Raw genomic sequence first — 20,304 nt, forward strand, 5'->3', positions numbered from 1 at the left:
GGACCGTCGAGAACAAGACTGTCCGACTGGTTAAAGTCGGATGGCAGCATCATTCTGACGAGGAGGCTACATGGGAGCACGAGGATACGATCCGAGCTCGATACCCTCATCTTTTTGCTTGAGGTATGTGGGTTAGAGTTCCTTTCAGTATTTATACCGTTTGGTTATATTCTAGTGTTTGCTGTTGGTTATAGCGAAATTTGGGGACCAAATTTTTTATTAGTAGGGGAGGATGTGAGATCTCGGAAAATTTAAATAAATAGGGTTATTTCAGAAATAGCCTTATAGAATTTTTCCGGAATTTTTAGAAATTTTCTGGAAATTTTTCGGAGCTTGTACGGAGGATTTTGAGGGGATAGATCGATAAGTTCGGATAAAGCCTGTTTGGGATACCAATTTAAGTGAGAAAATGTTTTTATTATATAAATCCTTTTCCCTTTATTTCCTCCCCCAAATCGCCGATCCCGACCCGACCTTTCCCCTCTCTGCCGACGCGAACCTCCCTTCCTTCTCGGTTCTCTCTCGCGGACAAGCGACGGCGACGGGAGCAAGGGTCCAGCTCCGGCGATCGTCGATCTCGACCCAGGGGAGCAGTCGCTAGCGCAGATCCGGACGTGGGTGATTTTCTCCAGCCCTAGGTGAGAGCGCTGATCTTCTCTCGGCGTCGTCGGCACAGATCGGAGCTCGGAGCATAAGGGTTCCGATTCTCTCCTCCTCTGGTTTCCTTCAATCTCCGATTTCTTTCTTCTCAGCCGAGTCTGCCGATCCTTTTCTTCCCCGATCGACATCACTGGATTGAGTCGTGCCGCCCGATCGCCGGCGTGGAAGAGCAATTAGGGCTTCAAAGGTAAGCCATCGAAACTCTTCTTTCCTCTTGATTCATGGTTGGGTTCTTGTTGATTCATGGGTTAGCGCTCTATTCTGGTGTTGTGTGATCCGTGATCTCCATTGATTGAACCCTTCTTGATCCGATCAGGAGGCGAGGTCCTGTTCTGTGAAGGCGATCTTGGATTCCCTCTGTGTCGCTGCTGATTGAGGTCTCGGGTGAATTGGGAAAGAACTCCAGCAGAGGTTGCTGTGAGTTTTCTGATCCAGCAAGGTGAAGATCTGTTTTAGTTCTTGCTGTGGTGTTTTTGGTTTCGGCAGACACCTCATCCAGCCAGCTCAGTTTGGATCGGCAGTCATCCATACCTCAGTGTACTTGATACAGCACCTAGTTCAGCTGGGAATTGAGGTATGTGTAGGGATTTTGATACATGTGTAGTGTTGATTTAGGGTTAGGTTTGAAATGAATTGTGGTTGGAACATGTTATAGATTATGTGTTAGATGATTAGGTATGATCTTGATACCTATTGATAATTAATTATCATTAGGTTGTGTAGATTAATTAGGTTATATGGATTTAGGTTTGATTTGCTAATCTAGTGGTTGATTAGGGATTAGGAAACTATCCTTAGTCAACCGTTAGAAAGGTTGTGGATATGGTTTAGGGTTGTTCCTAAATTTCTACTTAAGCTTTATTTAGCTATTTGTTAGTATTCTAGCTAAATAAAAGGTAAATGTATTTACACAGGACTCTGATTCGAGACGAGCATCTCGATATTGGATTAGGACCGGATTGTACCTTCTATTCGAGGCGGGTACCCTTTGACTTATCTTTTGATACTGTCTTATGATATGTATAGTTTATATATAGTTGCTAGTGATAGGTGGTAGATTTATTTCTTCCCTGGTCTTAGCTAGTTGATACCTATCACATGCTTCATCTGTTAGTTGTCTTACTTCAGGATTGGATATTTACCTCTTGCCATGTATATATATGTTCATAGAGATGCATGTCTATAGTGCTCTACTCTACCGGATTAGTTGCTTTACATGTGGGATACATGCTCTTGGATTCATGATACTTACATCATTGTTATATGTGATATCTTTGAGTTTATGCTGTTTATATCATGGTTATATATATGCGTTTACCTTTTGGGCACCCGCATATATGGAGGAGGCTATGTTCAGGTATGACATACTGTAGCATCATGCACCATCCTGCATGATTGCATGCTGGGCGATTGACGACTCCATTATTGTTGAGCTCGTCGGCCGGCTACACGGGCCTGCACACAACGTGACCACTGCATGGGTAGTGGCACAGCACCCAGGGTGTGTATGGCAGTTGCTCTGTAGCGCTCCGCTGGTCCGCTCATGGGTAGTGTGACTGCAGCGTGGTAGCGGACAGGGATCCCTCCCCGTCATTGCGTACCGGGAGTTGAGAGCGTTACGCTCCCTCACGCCCCAGGTAGTCCCTGTCCGAAGAAATTTCGGCAGCATCTCCCCTGCACGGCGGACAATATGAAGCTCAGTATACATACATCTCCATACCTCGGCCACACACGGCCGGAATAATACAATACAAAAGAACAAGCCACGCAGTTTATATCAACCTTCCACACAGATATAATATATGATCAATCCACGCAGTTCAATAAGGAAAGACGATATAGAACCTCGAAGATATATGCAGACAGCCTACTCCACTACAACGAAGAAAACAAATCCACGAAGTAATGAAAATACAACCGCAGCGGAAAACAAAAGTAGCAAACCCGAATGTTCAATGTGAAGTCCACAATACAAACCCACAATACAAGTATATAAGATGCAAAAGCAAAATATAATCCGACAAAGAAAATCCTCGCGATAACGGGGCTAGCGACTGGAATCTCTCCTGACGGCCTCAACCTGAAAAATAGTAACAACGGGTGAGTTCAAAGAACTCAGCAGGTAATCCAATAGATATATAACTACCAGTATTATCCTAAGGTACAGTCTCTAAACCATAGGACCTACAGTACAGTCTCCTAACAATATAACAGGTATATAGCTGAATAAACTGTAATGAGTAACCAGAAGCATATTCTACTACAAGAATAATAAGAAATGCATAACTGAAATAAATGTACTCACCTGCGAGGCTTAGGCGAATGACTGTGGACATACAGATAAAGATAGTCGAACAAATACGCATGTATCTGTATGCATGTCAATCATATCAATCACCCAAGTGCATCATCCAATATGCAACAATCACAATAAATGCAATCATGCATATGATGCGATATGACATGGTCACCCCGACGCTCAACCGTCTCACACGCGATGGCGAGACCGAGTAGGTAGGGTTGTGACACGTGCACTCTGTCGTCACTACCCCGATGAGTGGCCGAGTGGACGGGATGCTTTGTCGAGTACACCTATCCTCCTACCTCAAACATAGTGAGGGCGTAACGCTCTCAACTCCGACGCAATGACGGGAGGGATCCTCGTCCGCTACCACTGCAGCACACTACCCATGAGCGGACCAGGAGCGCCTCTGAGCAACCGCCATACACACCACAGGTGCCGTGCCACTACCCATGTAGTGGTCACGTTGTGTGCAGGCCTAGCCGACCGACGAGCTCAACAATAATGGAGTCAATCGTGCAAAGATGCAATCATGCGGGATGGTGCATGATGCTATAGTATGTCATACCTGAACATAGCCTCCTCCGTATATGCGGGTGCCCAAAAGGTAAACGCATATATATAACCATGATATAAACAGCATAAACTCAAAGATATCACATATAACAATGATGTAAGTATCATGAATCCAAGAGCATGTATCCCACATGTAAAGCAACTAATCCGGTAGAGTAGAGCACTATAGACATGCATCTCTATGAACATATATATACATGGCAAGAGGTAAATATCCAATCCTCAAGTAAGGCAACTAGAAGCATGTGATAGGTATCAACTAGCTAAGACCAGGGAAGAAATAAATCTACCACCTATCACTAGCAACTATATATAAACTATACATATCATAAGACAGTATCAAAAGATAAGTCAAAGGGTACCCGCCTCGAATAGAAGGTACAATCCGGTCCTAATCCAATATCGAGATACTCGTCTCGAATCAGAGTCCTGTGTAAATACATTTACCTTTTATTTAGCTAGAATACTAACAAATAGCTAAATAAAGCTTAAGTAGAAATTTAGGAACAACCCTAAACCATATCCACAACCTTTCTAACGGTTGACTAAGGATAGTTTCCTAATCCCTAATCAACCACTAGATTAGCAAATCAAACCTAAATCCATATAACCTAATTAATCTACACAACCTAATGATAATTAATTATCAATAGGTATCAAGATCATACCTAATCATCTAACACATAATCTATAACATGTTCCAACCACAATTCATTTCAAACCTAACCCTAAATCAACACTACACATGTATCAAAATCCCTACACATACCTCAATTCCCAGCTGAACTAGGTGCTGTATCAAGTACACTGAGGTATGGATGACTGCCGATCCAAACTGAGCTGGCTGGATGAGGTGTCTGCCGAAACCAAAAACACCACAGCAAGAACTAAAACAGATCTTCACCTTGCTGGATCAGAAAACTCACAGCAACCTCTGCTGGAGTTCTTTCCCAATTCACCCGAGACCTCAATCAGCAGCGACACAGAGGGAATCCAAGATCGCCTTCACAGAACAGGACCTCGCCTCCTGATCGGATCAAGAAGGGTTCAATCAATGGAGATCACGGATCACACAACACCAGAATAGAGCGCTAACCCATGAATCAACAAGAACCCAACCATGAATCAAGAGGAAAGAAGAGTTTCGATGGCTTACCTTTGAAGCCCTAATTGCTCTTCCACGCCGGCGATCGGGCGGCACGACTCAATCCAGTGATGTCGATCGGGGAAGAAAAGGATCGGCAGACTCGGCTGAGAAGAAAGAAATCGGAGATTGAAGGAAACCAGAGGAGGAGAGAATCGGAACCCTTATGCTCCGAGCTCCGATCTGCGCCGACGACGCCGAGAGAAGATCAGCGCTCTCACCTAGGGCTGGAGAAAATCACCCACGTCCGGATCTGCGCTAGCGACTGCTCCCCTGGGTCGAGATCGACGATCGCCGGAGCTGGACCCTTGCTCCCGTCGCCGTCGCTTGTCCGCGAGAGAGAACCGAGAAGGAAGGGAGGTTCGCGTCGGCAGAGAGGGGAAAGGTCGGGTCGGGATCGGCGATTTGGGGGAGGAAATAAAGGGAAAAGGATTTATATAATAAAAACATTTTCTCACTTAAATTGGTATCCCAAACAGGCTTTATCCGAACTTATCGATCTATCCCCTCAAAATCCTCCGTACAAGCTCCGAAAATTTTCCAGAAAATTTCTAAAAATTCCGGAAAAATTCTATAAGGCTATTTCTGAAATAACCCTATTTATTTAAATTTTCCGAGATCTCACACTTGTTTGTAAGGACTGTGATTGAGTGAATAAGAAATTATGACCTTAATTGACGAGCAGCCAAGGTCAACCCGAATGTTAGCTTCTCTAGGTTGGTGTACATGTTTTTAGCATCTTTTAGCAAGTGACTAAAAAAGTATATCGGGTGTTGTACCTTATCTTCCTGCAGTAATAAGACCACAACAACTGCTTCATCATAGGCCAATAAGTATGCCCACAACATTTTGCCTATTATTGACTTAGAGAGGAGCGGGAGTCGAGACAAATATTCCTTCAACTCCACAAAAACTTGATCATATTTTTCATCCCATTTAAATTTAGCAGTTTTCCTCAATACCCTAAAGAAAGATAGACTCTGAGTGATTGAATAAGAAATGAATTGAGACAAAGCTATGATGCAACCAACTAGTCATTGTGTCTCTTTGAGATTATGAGGTGGTAATATATTTTGGAGAGCCTAAACTTTCTCAGGATTAGCTTTAATTCCTCATTCAGTAACAATGTATCGGAGAAATTTCTTGCTTTTCCCCCGAAAAGATATTTGTGAGGGTTTAGCTTGAGCTCATATTGTCTTAGAGTGCAGTAGATTTCCTCAAAATCCGAGATAAGGGTTTTAGCTTGTACAGACATGATTTAGATATCATCCGCATATGTCTCTACATTCTTTCCGATCTAAAGCTTAAAAATCCTATTCATAAGTTGTTAGTAAGTTACCTTTGCATTCTTTAAACCAAATGACATAACAGTATAGCAAAAGGTTTTGTTAGGGTGATAAAACTAACATTTTCCTTATCCTCCAGAGCTAAGGGAATTTATTGGTAGTCTTGATAAGCATCCAACATGCATATAAGCTCACAACCATAAGTCGAGTCTACCAACTGGTTGATACAAGGAAGTGGATAGCAGTCCTTTGAGCATGCTTTGTTGAGGTCCCAGAAGTTGATGTAGACCCGCCACTTGCCTCCGAATTTATATATTAACACCATATTAGAAAACCAAGTTAGGAATTGGACTTCCCGTATATAGCCAGCTTTTAACATCTTATCCATTTCAGCCTAAATCACCTTGTTTTGCTCAGGTGAGAATTTCCACATCCTCTGCAAACAGGTTGAGCCTCTGAAAGCATATTCAGTAGATGAACCATCACTGAGGGAGAGACACTTGTAACTTCTTTAGGTGACCAAGTGAAGACATCGTGGTTATGCGAGAAATAAGTAATCAATGCTTCCTTGAGTTCTGAGTTAAGATCTATGGTGACTCGAGTGACCCCTCCTAATTGATTAGGATGAATTTGCACCTCTTGATTATCATCCTCGGGCCGAATTATTGGTATCTCATTGGTAACCTGGAAAAAAGTATTGTGAGTTTGGCGAGCCTCTTGGGAATCAATCCGGATTATATCAACATAACATGTTCTGACTGCTAGTTGATTTCTCTTCACTCTCCTGATTTGATTATCCACTAAAAATTTGATCTTTTGGTGGAAACTAAAAGTTGTCACCTAGAAGACGCTCAATGTTGGCATCCCTAATATAACATTGTAAGCGGACTCTGTATTTACGATGAGGAAAAGTGTGTCTTGTCTTTCTCACTAGTTCCTCTCTTAGGGAGAAACAAAGGTGAATTTGGCTCATTGGTTGTACATGATGTCCTATGAATCCAAATAAAGAAGTGTTCATTGTTGAGGATCGGAAGGCCTACTAGAATTGAATAGTTGATGCCCCCAAATCATTCTTCATTTTACAATGTTAGTTGCGCAAGCAGAATAAAAATAAAAAAATCAAAGCAAATAAGAATACAAATGCTAACACGGTCGATGTAATGTGGTTCATAGATTTCTTGCTCCTACTCCACGTCTTGTCCTTGAGGTGGGCAAACCCTTAATCCTTTGGTGGATTAGACCCCGACAATCTCCGACTAGATGAGCTCCTTTTCGGTGGAGTAAAACCTCTCACAAGGTACTCTTCTTCTTTACAAGATTGGAAATAAGCTTTGGAAGAAGAGCGTAGGCTTTGAAAGCTTTGGATAGGGCCTCACAAGGTACTCTTCTTCTGGTGTCCGAAGAGTTCCTTGAGATTGAGCATCATGTTATAGGCAGTGGGTAGGGACTGATGCTAATGTTGCAACACATTTGACATATAAGCCAAAATATAATACCGCGCCATCTCATCTGCCTTGACCCATTTCCTATGTCTCTCTATCTCCTCTTCACTAGAATCCTTATCAGGCATGCTAGGATAGACCTCGAGAAGTACGAACTTGTATTCTTCAGTAGTTAAGACAATATCTAAATTACGTTTCCAATCAATATAATTTGAACCAGTAAGTTTGTTTTCTTTTAAAATAACAACAAGAGGATTGAAAGCCATTTTGAAATCCTGAGAATCACAAAATAAAATACTTAGTCAAAACTTTAAAATTTAAAATAATATTGATTCCTCAAACAATATAATTTAAATTCACCAACACCTCAAAAATACCGTGAATTTCGTATGTCACGATAGTATGGACGTATACTAATTCAAACATTTATAAGAGGAGGTTTTACCCATTAATTTTATTATCTTGTCAACCTAACTTTATGATAAATAAAATTAATAGTTGGTTTGTTTTCAGTCACACAAATAATAGCAGTGACTCTGATGAGGAGAATACTATTAAATGCGCCTAAGTGTATACCATTACTTGATACTTAGTCCATTAATTAGAATTGTGCCCCTTCAGATGGAGAAGATCACACAAATTTAAATAATTTCTATAATCATCCATAAAGGAAGTTTGATCTAGTGATCTGCAAACAAGCTCATCCGATGTGGAGGAAGGCACTCAAAGCCAACGCACAAGTTTGAATGCATCACTTATAAACCAGTAATGGAGACCGTGGAATTTATTTAAATAATTCCTCTCCCACTTAGCTATTTAAAATCGAGGAATTTTAACAAGCACACACATCACACATGCACACAAGCACACAAACACAGCATATAAAGGCAAAAAATATGAAAATAAATTTCCAACTATTATGACCTCATCCATCACTGTCCTCTGTATGCTACCAACCCTAGCCGTCGCCAACCCTAGCCAGGTGAGGAGGAGAAAACCTAGCTGCCAACCCTAGGGTTTATGTCATCGCGTCTATCTTGCTTCCTTCTTCGCCGCGCCTCCGGTCCTCAAGGTAGCACCATGCATAGCAAGCCGCAACAATCAGAAATAAAAATATTACATTTATCGATCCTATATTCCATAAAGGAATATACATGTAATCTAGATCGAACAAAATATAAAATAAACTAATACAACTCCAGCTATATTTAATAATTACAATCACGCACACACAAAATACCCTCAACATGCCCGAGGGTTCAAATCACATACAAACACAATAGGTCATACTAGGTGTAACTAGGATACCTGCAACCACAGAGTTAATCTATTCTGCATATCCTATTATTATCCTGCCTAAATTATATATGAACAGTGCATAATTTAATCAAAAACCAATCACATAGAGGCAGAAAACCCGCTCTGATACTAAATTGAAGGGCGTTGGAATTCTGTTCTGTGTAAATCCCCTGTATAAAAATTTGTACTAGCACAGAACCTTTTATAGCAACCCACATGCTCGATCAGACATATGTTTGATCAATCAAGCAAGGCCTCTTGTGTTGGTGTTCAGGATCCATACGAAAAAAACACAAACTAATTGCGCTGCGGAATAAGAATTAGTTGTACCTTTCCTCGTATGCTAAGATCTTTTGATCTTATGCTATATTCCTCTCATCTTCTTAGACGTCGTGTGGGTGATGATCTACCAAGACAATATCACCCTCTTTTCTTCTCTTCCAAAACCGTCGGCCACAAAAGAGTCGCTAGGATGGGGCACCTTCTAATCTTCTTACTTCTCTTCTTCTTCCTCTTCTTTCTCTTCTTCCTCTTCTTGCTTTTCTTGCTCTTCTTCCCTTTCTTCAAGCCGTCGCCCACAAGTGGATGGGAAAAGGCGTTGACCACCAAGTGAGAAGGGGCTGCCGACCACCAAGGGAGAAGGGGGGCGCCGACCACCAAAGAGGAGGAGGGAATAAGGGCGCCGACCCTAAGCAAGGAGAAGGAGAGGGAAAGGGGGGAGGAGAATAGGTTTGTGCCACCGGCCCTAGGAGGAGGAGAGGGGGTGACAACCACAAGGAGAGAAGGGATTATGGAGAATAAGAAAGTTAAGTTTTAGGGGTCACATCCTGCTGCTTTTTATAGACTAGCCATCTGTTACAAGGAAAGAAAAAATTAACAAAATTTTGTTTAGAAAAAATCTAAATAAATTATGTTAAAACAAACTAAGTTAAGTTAAACCAAACCAAGTTAAGTTAAACCAAACCAAGTTAGTTAAGCCAAACCAAGTTAAGTTAAACCAAACCAAGTTAAACCAAATCCGGTTATGGATGGGTGGATGCGAGGCTTTATATATAGAGGTTACAACAGGGGCCGAGAGGAGGAATTGGTTTTGGCCTCCTGATGGACTTGAGCATCCTATGTTCGACCCGAACACTCAACTCAAGTTCATCAATAATAACCGATACCACTTAAGGATCATTATTGAACTACCGTACCAATCTCATATTATAATATGGGCTCCTACTTATCATGAGTGCGTTAATCTCCCTGTGTTTAAGATATCGTATGTCCGTTAATTAAATAAGTTACTGACAACTCATTTAATTAATATCTGACTCCAAGAGTAGTACCACTCAACTTTATTATCATGTCGGACTAAGTCCACCTGTAGAGTTTACATGATAATCTTTATGAGCTCCTCAAGGGGACATCATCAATCTAAATAAATAGGACACAGTTTCCATTTATAATCAACAACACACCATATAAATGATGCTATCTCCCAACTTTAGGGCCTATTGATTTAATGAATAAATCTCACCCATTGATAAGTTAAAGAAAGAAATACTAAGTATATGTGTTTGTTATTATATCGAGATTAAGAGTACGCACATCCATAATAATAGAGGTTCTGTTCTTTTATATAGTCAGTATAAATCGAACAACCTTAAATGGTCCTGCTCAATACACACATAGTGTACTAGTGTAATTATATAGTCAAGACAAACTAATACCAAATTACACTACAACCGTTCCAATGGTTTACCCCTATCCATCTTGGTCGTGAGCTACTATTTATAATTTATAAGGAACCAATAACATGATCTTCTGTGTGCCACCACACATCATGTTATCTACAATATAAATTAAATGGACAACTGCATCGACATATATATAAATATAAAATGCAGACATTTGACCAAAGTGATTCTCATTTTAAAATATCTCAAAAACAGATATTCATACAAAAGCAAGGCTTATAGTATACATCCTAATAGTAAGAACTTCACAGACATATCTATATATATGTAGAGAACCATATGAAGTCTTACAGCGAGTCATTCCAATGAACTAGTTACCATAACCAACATCTACATTTAACTCTCGACATCCCAATATATCCAGCCAGTGAGAAAACAGCTGCTTGGTCAAACCAAGGAGTATAACTTGTGCTAGTTTTACAGAATTGATGATGTTCGAATGCATCAATTCGACGACTAGGAAATTTTAATATATTCATAATTACACGTGTAGAAATAATCACTAGTTACGATCAAATCACAAATTCTCTCATGCTATGAATTATATTACGAATATTCAGTAAATGAGTTTAAGAAAAAATCAAACATATAATATGCACTCAAATAGTGAATCTATACTTATCAAATAAATAGAAAAAAAAACGTAAGGCGATTGCCTTAGAACATCCCTCAAATTCTAACACGTTGGACACAACTAATGACATTCCGTAAAATCCGAGATTCTGCTAACGACATTCTACTAGTCGACTAGTGTCATCACCAGTCGGCTAGTCTTCGCAATCGTCAGGCACAGAACCATTCTGTTATCTCGTGAATTTAGACCAGTCGACTGATCTCAGTACTAGTCGATTGATACCTTACATTCACTCACATTCATCCTTTCCAAAGTCACCCTTGAAACCCTCTTCCTTGGTCTTCATCCCTCAGATACACTCGAGCTCGAGGCTCCTCTCCGTGCCATCCTTCACGTTGCCTTGAAGTCTGTTTCCCTCGACTCCACTTCGTTGCACCGCGTTCGGTGTTTCCTCAGATGCATCATCCTTCATCATCTCAAGGACCCAAGCCCTAGGATAAGCTTTTCCCACAACTTGGTCGCACCAAGTTCCTCATATGTTTCACCAAATCTTGCATGACTTAAATACATATCAAACATATATGAAAGCCTAACTTTAACTTTTTAACACACACATTAAAATCATGATCGTGCCCGATCAACTTAGGTCCATTGCACCAACATTCATGGGATGCATTTCCTCCCCATCTAGTTGTAATTGGTCAAAGGATCATTTGAAAATAATGTTAACAGAACTATCAGTATCTATGAGCACCCTCTTTACTATAAAATTGACAATAAGAGCCTGAATCACTAAGGCATCCTCATGGAAAATTTCCACTCCCTCCAAATCACTAGGCCTAAAGCTAGTCATGGGACCATTAGTTGTATCATGACTTGAGCTAACCCCGTAGCTCTCTAACCAGCGACCGTGAACCTTCCGAGCTTAGGTGAAAATACCATCTGTCAGACCTCTTGAAATCATATTAACCATTTCTAAGAGATCAATTGTACTTTTGTCTTGCTTATCCTTGCCCTTCTCTTGTCCCGATTCTTTCTGAGGCAGGGAGATGACACGAGGTTGATCAAAGGAGTGAGATTGTTAGCTAGGAAGATGTCGAGGGTCTACCTTTTGTCTAGTGTTACAACGATAATGGTAAGGCTCATAAGATATCTTGGTCAATTGACTACAACCCACTTTTCTCTAGTTGTCTACCAGTCATAGTTTTCCTAGCATTTTGTTGGCATTCTTGAGTGGAGTGAGTATTCGACTAATGAAAGTCACAATATGACTCTACCATAAATCCCCAACTTGACCCTAAAGTATGAGTCGGGGGCAACTGTTTGCACTACTTTTCCTCTCTCCTATTCATGAAATCCTTATTTCACAAAGGGGAAGGAGAGCCTTCCAATCTAGCTGAACAAACACAAAGGTGGGGGCTGACACCACTTTCCTTTTTGCTGATTGAGTTTCTTCCACTTCAATGTATTTCAATGCTCATGCTTATAACCCATCAAAGTCAACTAGGGGCTTTTTCACTAGGGATCGAAAGAAGTCCTCATTAATTAAGCTATGTGAGAATGTACTAACTTGCACCTCTGAAGTAATCAAAGGTGCATCCATGGCTATTAGATTGAACCTCTATAGGTACTTCTTTAAAGGTTCTTTGGGCTTTTGTTTGAGGACAAACAAATCATGCAAAGTTTTTTGATATCTTCGGCTAGTGGCAAAATGTCGCATGAACGCCACTTTAAAATCTTCAAAAGACCGGATGGAAGATGTTGGAAGACGATCAAACCATCTTTGTGTCAAGCCCAACAGAATTGTCAAAAAAGTTTGACGTTTAACCTTGTTTTATATTAGTACGGTAAAGAGGTATTTTCGAATTTGCACATGTAGTCTTCGTGGTTGCGTTATTATACTCTTCAATTTGTACTCTTGATAATGAGATGTACTTTTCGCACCTCCCCTGACACATTCCCCTCCCTTGCTTTTACGTTTATGCCCTTTTTAGTTTTGTTTCTTTTTTGTTTTGTTTTGTTTTTTTGAACTAGTTTTTTTTATTTAACAATGTTGTTACATGTTTAATTGTATACTTTCCTAATGCAAGATTCAGCATCTCAAATATATGGTGGAGCTTCCAAGAATAATATACTTCTCTCTTAAGATTGATGACTGTAGATCTTGCCTTCAGACCTTTTTTTCAGTTTGATTCCTAATTTATTTCAGTAGATGATGGTTCATCTGTAATCCTGATGTCGTTTTCAATTTGTGTTGGCTTTCCGTAGGTTTACGTTAAGTATTTGATCAAAGTTTCATATTTGCTAGATATATTTCATCTGTTTTCGAATTATTTTATTATGAAAAAGGTCATCTGTTAGTTCATCTTCAGATCAAATGAAAAAGACTATCTTGTATATCAGTTCTTATATACTAACAGAAGATAAATATTCTGAAAACTTTCTCAAGTATAAAAACTTTTTCTCTAATCTCTATCGGTGTAATATGTCTTCTGTCGGAGTGTGCAGTGCTTGCTGTTGAACAGTAAAGAGGAGACTCAATCTTTAATCAGCGGAAGATGAACAAGAACAGACTTATTGGATAAAAATTTGAGTTTTTTTTTTTGATAAGATCATCTAATTGAACATAAACTGAGAAAGAACAGTTGAAGAATTACAAGTTAGCAATTGAAATTGCTAAATAGCATAAACATGGTCGTAGTCGTGAGCAAAACAGAGCACTGGAGCAGGGAAAAGAACAGCTTTTTGGTGGAGCACCAACCGCAGAGTATGAATCAGAAGGCGAGGAAGAAGATTCTGGCGACGGAAAGGAGGAAAATGGGGATGAGGTTGCGCGAGCACCAAGCGAGCGACCTCCACTTGACTTCCACACTCAAACTTTTCATCCACTTCGAGCTCTTTTGTGGCTCCTTGGAGAGGTTGAAGTCCGCACCCTGCATCCGCATCTCCCGCACGCACCGCATGAGAGCCCGCTCGTCTTCGCGCTCCCTCTGCAGCCGTCGCGATATCCGCCAGTAGGCGCGCACGACGACCTGCACCGCGACGGTCACCGCCAGAGAGGTGGTCAAGGAGAGGCTGCAAGGGAGCCACCAGTTGCGGCAGGAGGCGTCGACGACGGAGGTGATGAAGAGGAGTGTGAAGGAGAGGTTGTGGAAGGCGAGGAGGAGGCAAGAGAGGTGGAAGACGGCGCGCTTGGCGGCGTCCATGCGAGCCTTGAGGACTATGGCGCGACGATCGTGGCGGTCCTCCTCTGGCTGCCAGAGATTGAAGAGGAGGAGATGGCCGAATCTCTCTGCGATATGGTTTAAAGGATGATATTGCAACGTTAATTACCAGATAAATCATAAAATACAAGTAGAGGGGTATAAAAGTCATTTCAATGGGAATAAAAGGGAGGTGTGGTGTCACAGGGGGTGTTAGAAGCAATTTACCTTGATAATTCATTTTGAAGGATATTTTGTGAGAAGGGGGGGACCCCTAGAGTCTTTATTTTTCTCAACACACACATTTTTTCCTTTGGGGGACTTTGACAGGGGCCCCTGAAGACCCCAAGGATTCTTCTCTTATATCGGAAGTACCTGCTTGGGTAGGGAACACCTCCTTTAGCGTTCCTATAGGCTGAGTTGATTTTTGTTGTAACATCGGTGATGCCTCAATGAGTTGGAGTGGTAGCTCATCAAAGGGGTTGGGCACAGGCTGTGTCGACTGCTAGGGTTGTCCTCATAACACTACTTGTACTGTAGCCACAACTAATCTATTGAAGCCTTCCATAGCTATGGTAATAACGTTTGGTCTTTCAATATCCTTAGCATTTGGTCTTCCAGTGTCGTCCATCTTACAACATCTAAGTTCAATTCTTAACTCAATGTTTCAAAAGATGGTGCCAATTTAATCCTACCTAAGAACGGCGATAGTCAACTCGCCGATGATTGTACACTGAGATTGACTATCTGGGTGATCACCTGGCCATGTGATACTGTGAAGCTTTTTTAAAGGAGTCTGAGATGAGAAACATGTCAAGAAGAGCAGGTTAGAATAATGGCCAAGGGGTTTCCCAACGCAGTCACTCCGATGCTCAAATAAGTCTTCCCAGAAGGAGAAGGAGAAGGAGAAGTAGAAGATGCATAAGGGAATTAGAGTTTAATGTGTTATGTGTGCATACCTTTTCTCATAAGAACATACTACCTTTTATAGGATCGTGACTTTTTCCCACATTCTTTCCATGTCCCTAGTTTTTCACCACCATTCCGATTTTTTTTTTTTTGGATATAAATGATGCTTTATCCACTTTTATTTTAGAGTGAATATCTATGTTTATGCTTTTCTCGTGAAATGGTTACGTTGTCCATGTCTTTAATAAATGATAGTTCATCATTTTAATTTCTTTCAACTGGGTCCATTTTGGATTAGTCAAGAGTAGGGAGTTGAGTCTGGTTTAGATCCTGAATCGAGAATCAGAGTCTGGTCTTGAGTCGAGAGTTGGGAGTCAGGAGTCGGGCCTCGAGTCGACATTGATTAGAGCACAATTGCTTTCGACTTTTGATTGTCATCTTGGCAAGACTATTGACCTCTCGGGTCACATGACACCTTCTGATTACCTCCCGTATCAATATGAATTAAGAAAGTTCTATATGTGGTTGGACTATCTAGTGCGGAGCCAACTACTACTTCATCGTCAAATTTATTTTCCTTGTTACGATGCCAATTTGACATCAAAGTCTAGGTTAGGATTGCTAGGCATCACAATCCCCGCCATTATAACCTTCCCTAAGTTCATTAATGTGATTTGAATGGTCCCCTCGGGGCAGTGCGGTAGTTAAGGTATGAGATATTTCCATATGAGGTCTTGGGATCAAAACTCGACGTATCTAAGCATGCCTCTCCCCATGCCTTACCACCTGCACTAATGGCTAGTAGTCACCCATGATTTACCTCCTCTGTGTTGGACTGTTGGTCTAGGAACGGGTTGACGGTAGCACTGGGGGCGAGCGAATCGTCTTTACCACATTAATGTGATTTGAATGATGCAAAAGACGATGAAACTCAGAAGACAAGCTTCTCTAATAACGAGTTTGTCGCGGTAAGATATCTAGGTTGTCATCGAGGTACCCGTAGTTCGATCTCTAGTTATGACGTATTTGTAGGAATTTTTTTTCCAAATATGATGTGCAACTAAAAAATACTGAATTTCTGAATTGTTCGTCATATGCACTTTCTGATTTATTCTGATGATCGATATAAAAATTTTATAAGATTAGATTAATCATTCCAAATTAATCAAGGATCCCAACTGTATTTATTATTATTTTTTTAATAACGGATTTGCACCTTTGAAGGCCTTAGCCGTGAGATTCTCATAATCATGTTTGAAGATAGAGACTCTTTCTCGACGACATATTTTAAGGAGGAATCGTTTCTCATGATTATCTAAATAATTCATACACATTCATATATCGACATAATAAGATAAAATTTATTATCATAAAAATTATTCATTTACTTATTGGATTTTTCTAAAGTCATCTTAATCTCATTCAAAATATGAAAATATGGAGAAAAAAAGTAATACTATAAAAGTTATAAAAGTTAAGGACAACCTTTTTATGGTTTTAAAAAGAAATCCTTTGGCTCCGCAGTTATGATATTATAATAAGATATTTAAATTATCATTTAGATATCCGATCACTCCTAAATGGAATTATCTCCGGTCCCTTTGGTATTTTGGTCACATTTATAATTGGATATTGTCAAAATAACCCCTAGAGTTTGAAAAATCTTAACATCTATTTCCCAGCCCTAAAAATGGAATGGTGACGTGGACAAGTGTCTGAATCCGATTGGTTTAAAGAGTCAGAGTGTATCCACCGCCTGACACCGAACTCCGCGATCCTCGTGGTGGGGTCCTTCACAAAACGTGGAGCCACACCACTTCGGTTCGCTTTTGAAGTCCACGTCCACCGTCCACCGTCCACCGTCGTCCTTATAAACATATCTAGATGGAGCACAACTAACTAGACCCAATGGAATACCGACCAATCATGAAGCTTAGTTTCACTAGAAAGGCTGTAGAGAGAGAATAATGGGTATTTCTAATATATCATTCTGCTCCGAGCAGCAAGCACCGAGAGCCCCCTTTCCTCTCCCGTCTTCATCGTCTCGCTTGCTGTTCACTTCGCTCCCAAATGGAATCTCTTAAACCCCAAGCGGAAGATCCACCATCGTCGGCGAAGCTTTCCGATCGCCCTTCTCCCCATCGGCGAAGCCGCGGTGCGCCCGATCCCATGGTTTCCCGTGTTCTCCCCGATCGAGAGGAACCAGAGCGGAGAGCGTTTCGGGTAGGCGACATGGTCTGGGGCAAGCTCAAGATCAGAACTTGGTGGCCGGGTAAGGTCGTTGATCCCTCGTCGGAAATCGATTCCGAGGCCAAAGTCCTCGTTTCCTTCTTCGGCGACGCCGAAGACGTTGCCTGGTTGGAGGCATCAAAAGTGATACCTTTCGAAGAGGATTTGCTGCGGATGCTGAGGCAGAGTACCACCGCTCGCTTCGTGAGTGCTGTCAAGGACGCCTTGGTCGAGACGGAGTATCGATTGATGTCGGAGTTGTTCTGTCGTTGCTCGACGAATTCGATCCTTGAATTCGTTGGAAACTGTTCGATCTCCAATTATTCGCCTGAACAGTTCTGTAAGCGTCTACTTGACGCTGCTAAAGATGCTTCAGGCGTTGATATGTTTGAGGTAGTGTTGCTGCGTTGTTGGGGTTTGGCTTTCCGTCGACAGATTCAATGTCCGACCGACTTAGTGGAGATTGATTACCCTCCATTGGATGCTCCAGCGGCCATCGATGAGCTTCAACTGGAAGGCAAGGTGAATTGTAGCAGGGTGGTGAAAGGGCCGCTGATCGCAGAGGCCTCAAATCACAAGAATAAAGAAAGGAGTGTTGCTGAACTTATTATTGCTGGAACAGATCCGGAAGTAGCACAATCACTCGAGAACATGGACAAAATTTCTCCTTTTCATTTGTCAAGCACGTCGCAATCATCCGAATCACCATTGCCAAAGATGAAAGGTGAGAAGAGAAGAACTTTTGGTGTTAAGAATGACACTGAGTTGGATAAACCAAACTCCCCACGATTGTCATCTGAAGAACAAACGAAGAATGATGGCATTTTGTTTGAGAAGGAGAGGAGATGTAGTGGACGAGAACACAAAAGAAGCAAGTACTTGTCGCCTCCCTATGCCGATGAAATTGATGTTAGATGCTCACTTCCGATGAACAATGCAATAGAGAAAAACCCAATCAAAGTGACCGGAGGTTCGGAATCATCCTCTATTAAGTTCATTTGTCATGTGTCTAAGAAGGAAGATGATGAGATTCTTGTTGTCTCTAATGGTAACCAGAGTTCTATGATTGCGGCCTTGACAATTCTACGATCTGTGGCAGTAAACCCTTTAAGTCGTAAGTTATTTCGATCGACCATCACACATAGTGACCTCTTCCAAAAGTTTAGAAGCTCCTTTTGCTCTGGCGATGCTAATTTTCAGAATGAATTGGGCAGGAAGGAGCAACAATTTGCGCAGGCGACAACAGAAATCTCTACGTCAAAGAGGAACAAGAAGACCAGTTTGGCTAGTAATGAAGCTCCTACCATCAAAGGTGCTGATGCAACTGTTCCTATTGAAGCAGGTAAAATTCAAAAGAGAAGGAAGATGAGGCATGGTGAAACTGGTTCTGAAACTACATTGGCAAACGGAACAAAAAGAGTTGGCATTTCACAAGAGAAGGAAATGGGGGAGAGTAGTGCCAATTTGCAGATCGACTTAAATATCAATGCTAAAGATGCAACTGATGTAAGAACTCCAAGTATTGTTACTGGCATTGTTGCATGTTATCCAGAGAGTATCAGTTCTCAAACTAAGGCATCACCTGTTACCAAGTCTCCACTTCCATATGTGAGGAAGAGCCTTGAGAGGATGATTTCCAAGCTCACTGGGTTTGTGCCAGCTGAGAGTGAAGTAGGATCTTCTGACGGATTGAAGCCGGAGATGATCGACGATTTAGCTGCTGACATGGATGGCCTTCTGAAGAAAGTCAATAGGCTTCTTGTAGGACCTCCTGGTAACAAATAACCTTGCTACTGTTTGTATATTATGTCATTTGAGATCTTGTCATCTTTGGATCATGATCATTTCATTTGACAAAATAAATTCAAGCTAATTAGAGTTTGCTTTGCTCATGTGGGAGATTCCATACATATAGTTTAGTAGTTGTTCTAACAGGTTGGTTATTACATTTTCTGGGAGATTTTAATGTTTGAGCAAAAGAGTTTAAATTAAGACTTGCATTCTCCCTTTCCCCTTGCGAGCCAACCTTAATCTTTGAGCAAAGAGATTAAGAGTTTAAATTAAGACTTGCATGTTCCCTTCCCCCTTAGCGAGTCATCTCACTTGGGATGATTAAAATTAAGACTTACATTCTTACATGTGTTTGAAGGAGAGTTTTCGTATAATGGTAAAGTTGTTGTTTTGTGACTAAAAGGTCACCGGTTCTAATTTTGGAAACAACTTCTTGTAAAAAGCAAGGTAAGGTTACGTACAATGAATCTTTACCTGAGACCCCGCATAACGGGAGCTTCGTGCATCGGATTGCCCTTTATTCTTATGTGTGTTTGGATCTTAATGAACATCCTATTAAGATTTGACCCTCCATCTTCAGAATTTATTGATTTCTATTCAATCATATGAGATAAGAACATATCAACCTCCTCGCCTTAGTGATCATATCATTGCTCTTGTACTCTAGCTTTATAGCATTCTTTCCACTTATCGACATATATATATAAAAAAGGATAGGCAAGAGTACCCTTTTAATTTTAACCTTATTTTAGATACTTATGATCCAGCATTTCTTTATTTAGCGAGGGATTATTCCCAGGGCGTAAGCGCAGACGGTGGATGCATGATATCTTTGGCGTAATAGTCAAGGGTCGATTTTCAGGAACTGACGACCTGGGGTTTACCCTACCATGCACTTATGGTCTGTGTACCTGCATGAACCTCCCTCCATATCCGTGGGGCCGGTACTAGGAGGGCCGTTAAGGTAGCGCATCTATCTTTTTTATTTAGCGAGGGATTCACATAATAGAGGTGTCGTCCTTCATATGAGTTATTTTTTTAAAAGAGAGGAGGAGGGTCTCAGTTAAGTTTTATGTTATTTTGAAATGGTTGGTTAAGTTTGATTTGATTTAATTTTTTTTCTCATTTAAAGCTTATTTAATTTATT

General features: G+C 40.9%; 2 protein-coding genes and 1 long non-coding RNA gene across 3 annotated transcripts; 2 read left to right on the top strand and 1 right to left on the bottom strand.

Annotated features, from left to right (window-relative positions):
• Positions 1-470: 470 nt before the first annotated feature.
• LOC122000513 lies at positions 471-1,114 on the top strand. Its single transcript, XR_006117157.1, has 3 exons — positions 471-638; positions 753-847; positions 977-1,114. It is a non-coding gene; the product is annotated as an uncharacterized LOC122000513 (long non-coding RNA).
• A 12,685-nt stretch (positions 1,115-13,799) lies between these two features.
• LOC121999733 lies at positions 13,800-14,667 on the bottom strand. The gene is made up of 2 exons (XM_042554374.1): positions 14,604-14,667; positions 13,800-14,317 (listed from the first exon to the last, which is right to left on the bottom strand). The coding sequence occupies exons 1-2, from the start codon at positions 14,665-14,667 to the stop codon at positions 13,800-13,802; spliced, it is 582 nt and encodes a 193-aa protein (XP_042410308.1).
• Positions 14,668-17,126: 2,459 nt separating this feature from the next.
• Positions 17,127-19,258, top strand: LOC122002610. Its single transcript, XM_042557837.1, has 3 exons — positions 17,127-18,336; positions 18,423-18,480; positions 18,581-19,258. The coding sequence occupies exons 1-3, from the start codon at positions 17,208-17,210 to the stop codon at positions 19,149-19,151; spliced, it is 1,758 nt and encodes a 585-aa protein (XP_042413771.1). The 5' UTR covers positions 17,127-17,207; the 3' UTR covers positions 19,152-19,258.
• Positions 19,259-20,304: the final 1,046 nt, after the last annotated feature.

Source organism: Zingiber officinale, chromosome 7A (assembly GCF_018446385.1).
Source record: "Zingiber officinale cultivar Zhangliang chromosome 7A, Zo_v1.1, whole genome shotgun sequence".
Classification (NCBI taxonomy): Eukaryota; Viridiplantae; Streptophyta; class Magnoliopsida; order Zingiberales; family Zingiberaceae; genus Zingiber; species Zingiber officinale.

Excerpts from the sequence above, each read along its gene's own strand:
- LOC121999733 (XM_042554374.1), bottom strand. The coding sequence starts at position 14,667 with ATGTTACAACAAAAATCAACTCAGCCTATAGGAACGCTAAAGGAGGTG. Across the intron at positions 14,318-14,603 it reads GGTGTTCCCTACCCAAGCAG|AGAGATTCGGCCATCTCCTC; the intron begins GTACTTCCGATA and ends ACCATATCGCAG.
- LOC122002610 (XM_042557837.1), top strand. The coding sequence starts at position 17,208 with ATGGAATCTCTTAAACCCCAAGCGGAAGATCCACCATCGTCGGCGAAG. Across the intron at positions 18,337-18,422 it reads CCCAATCAAAGTGACCGGAG|AGTTCTATGATTGCGGCCTT; the intron begins GTTCGGAATCAT and ends AATGGTAACCAG. Across the intron at positions 18,481-18,580 it reads GGCAGTAAACCCTTTAAGTC|GAAGGAGCAACAATTTGCGC; the intron begins GTAAGTTATTTC and ends TGAATTGGGCAG.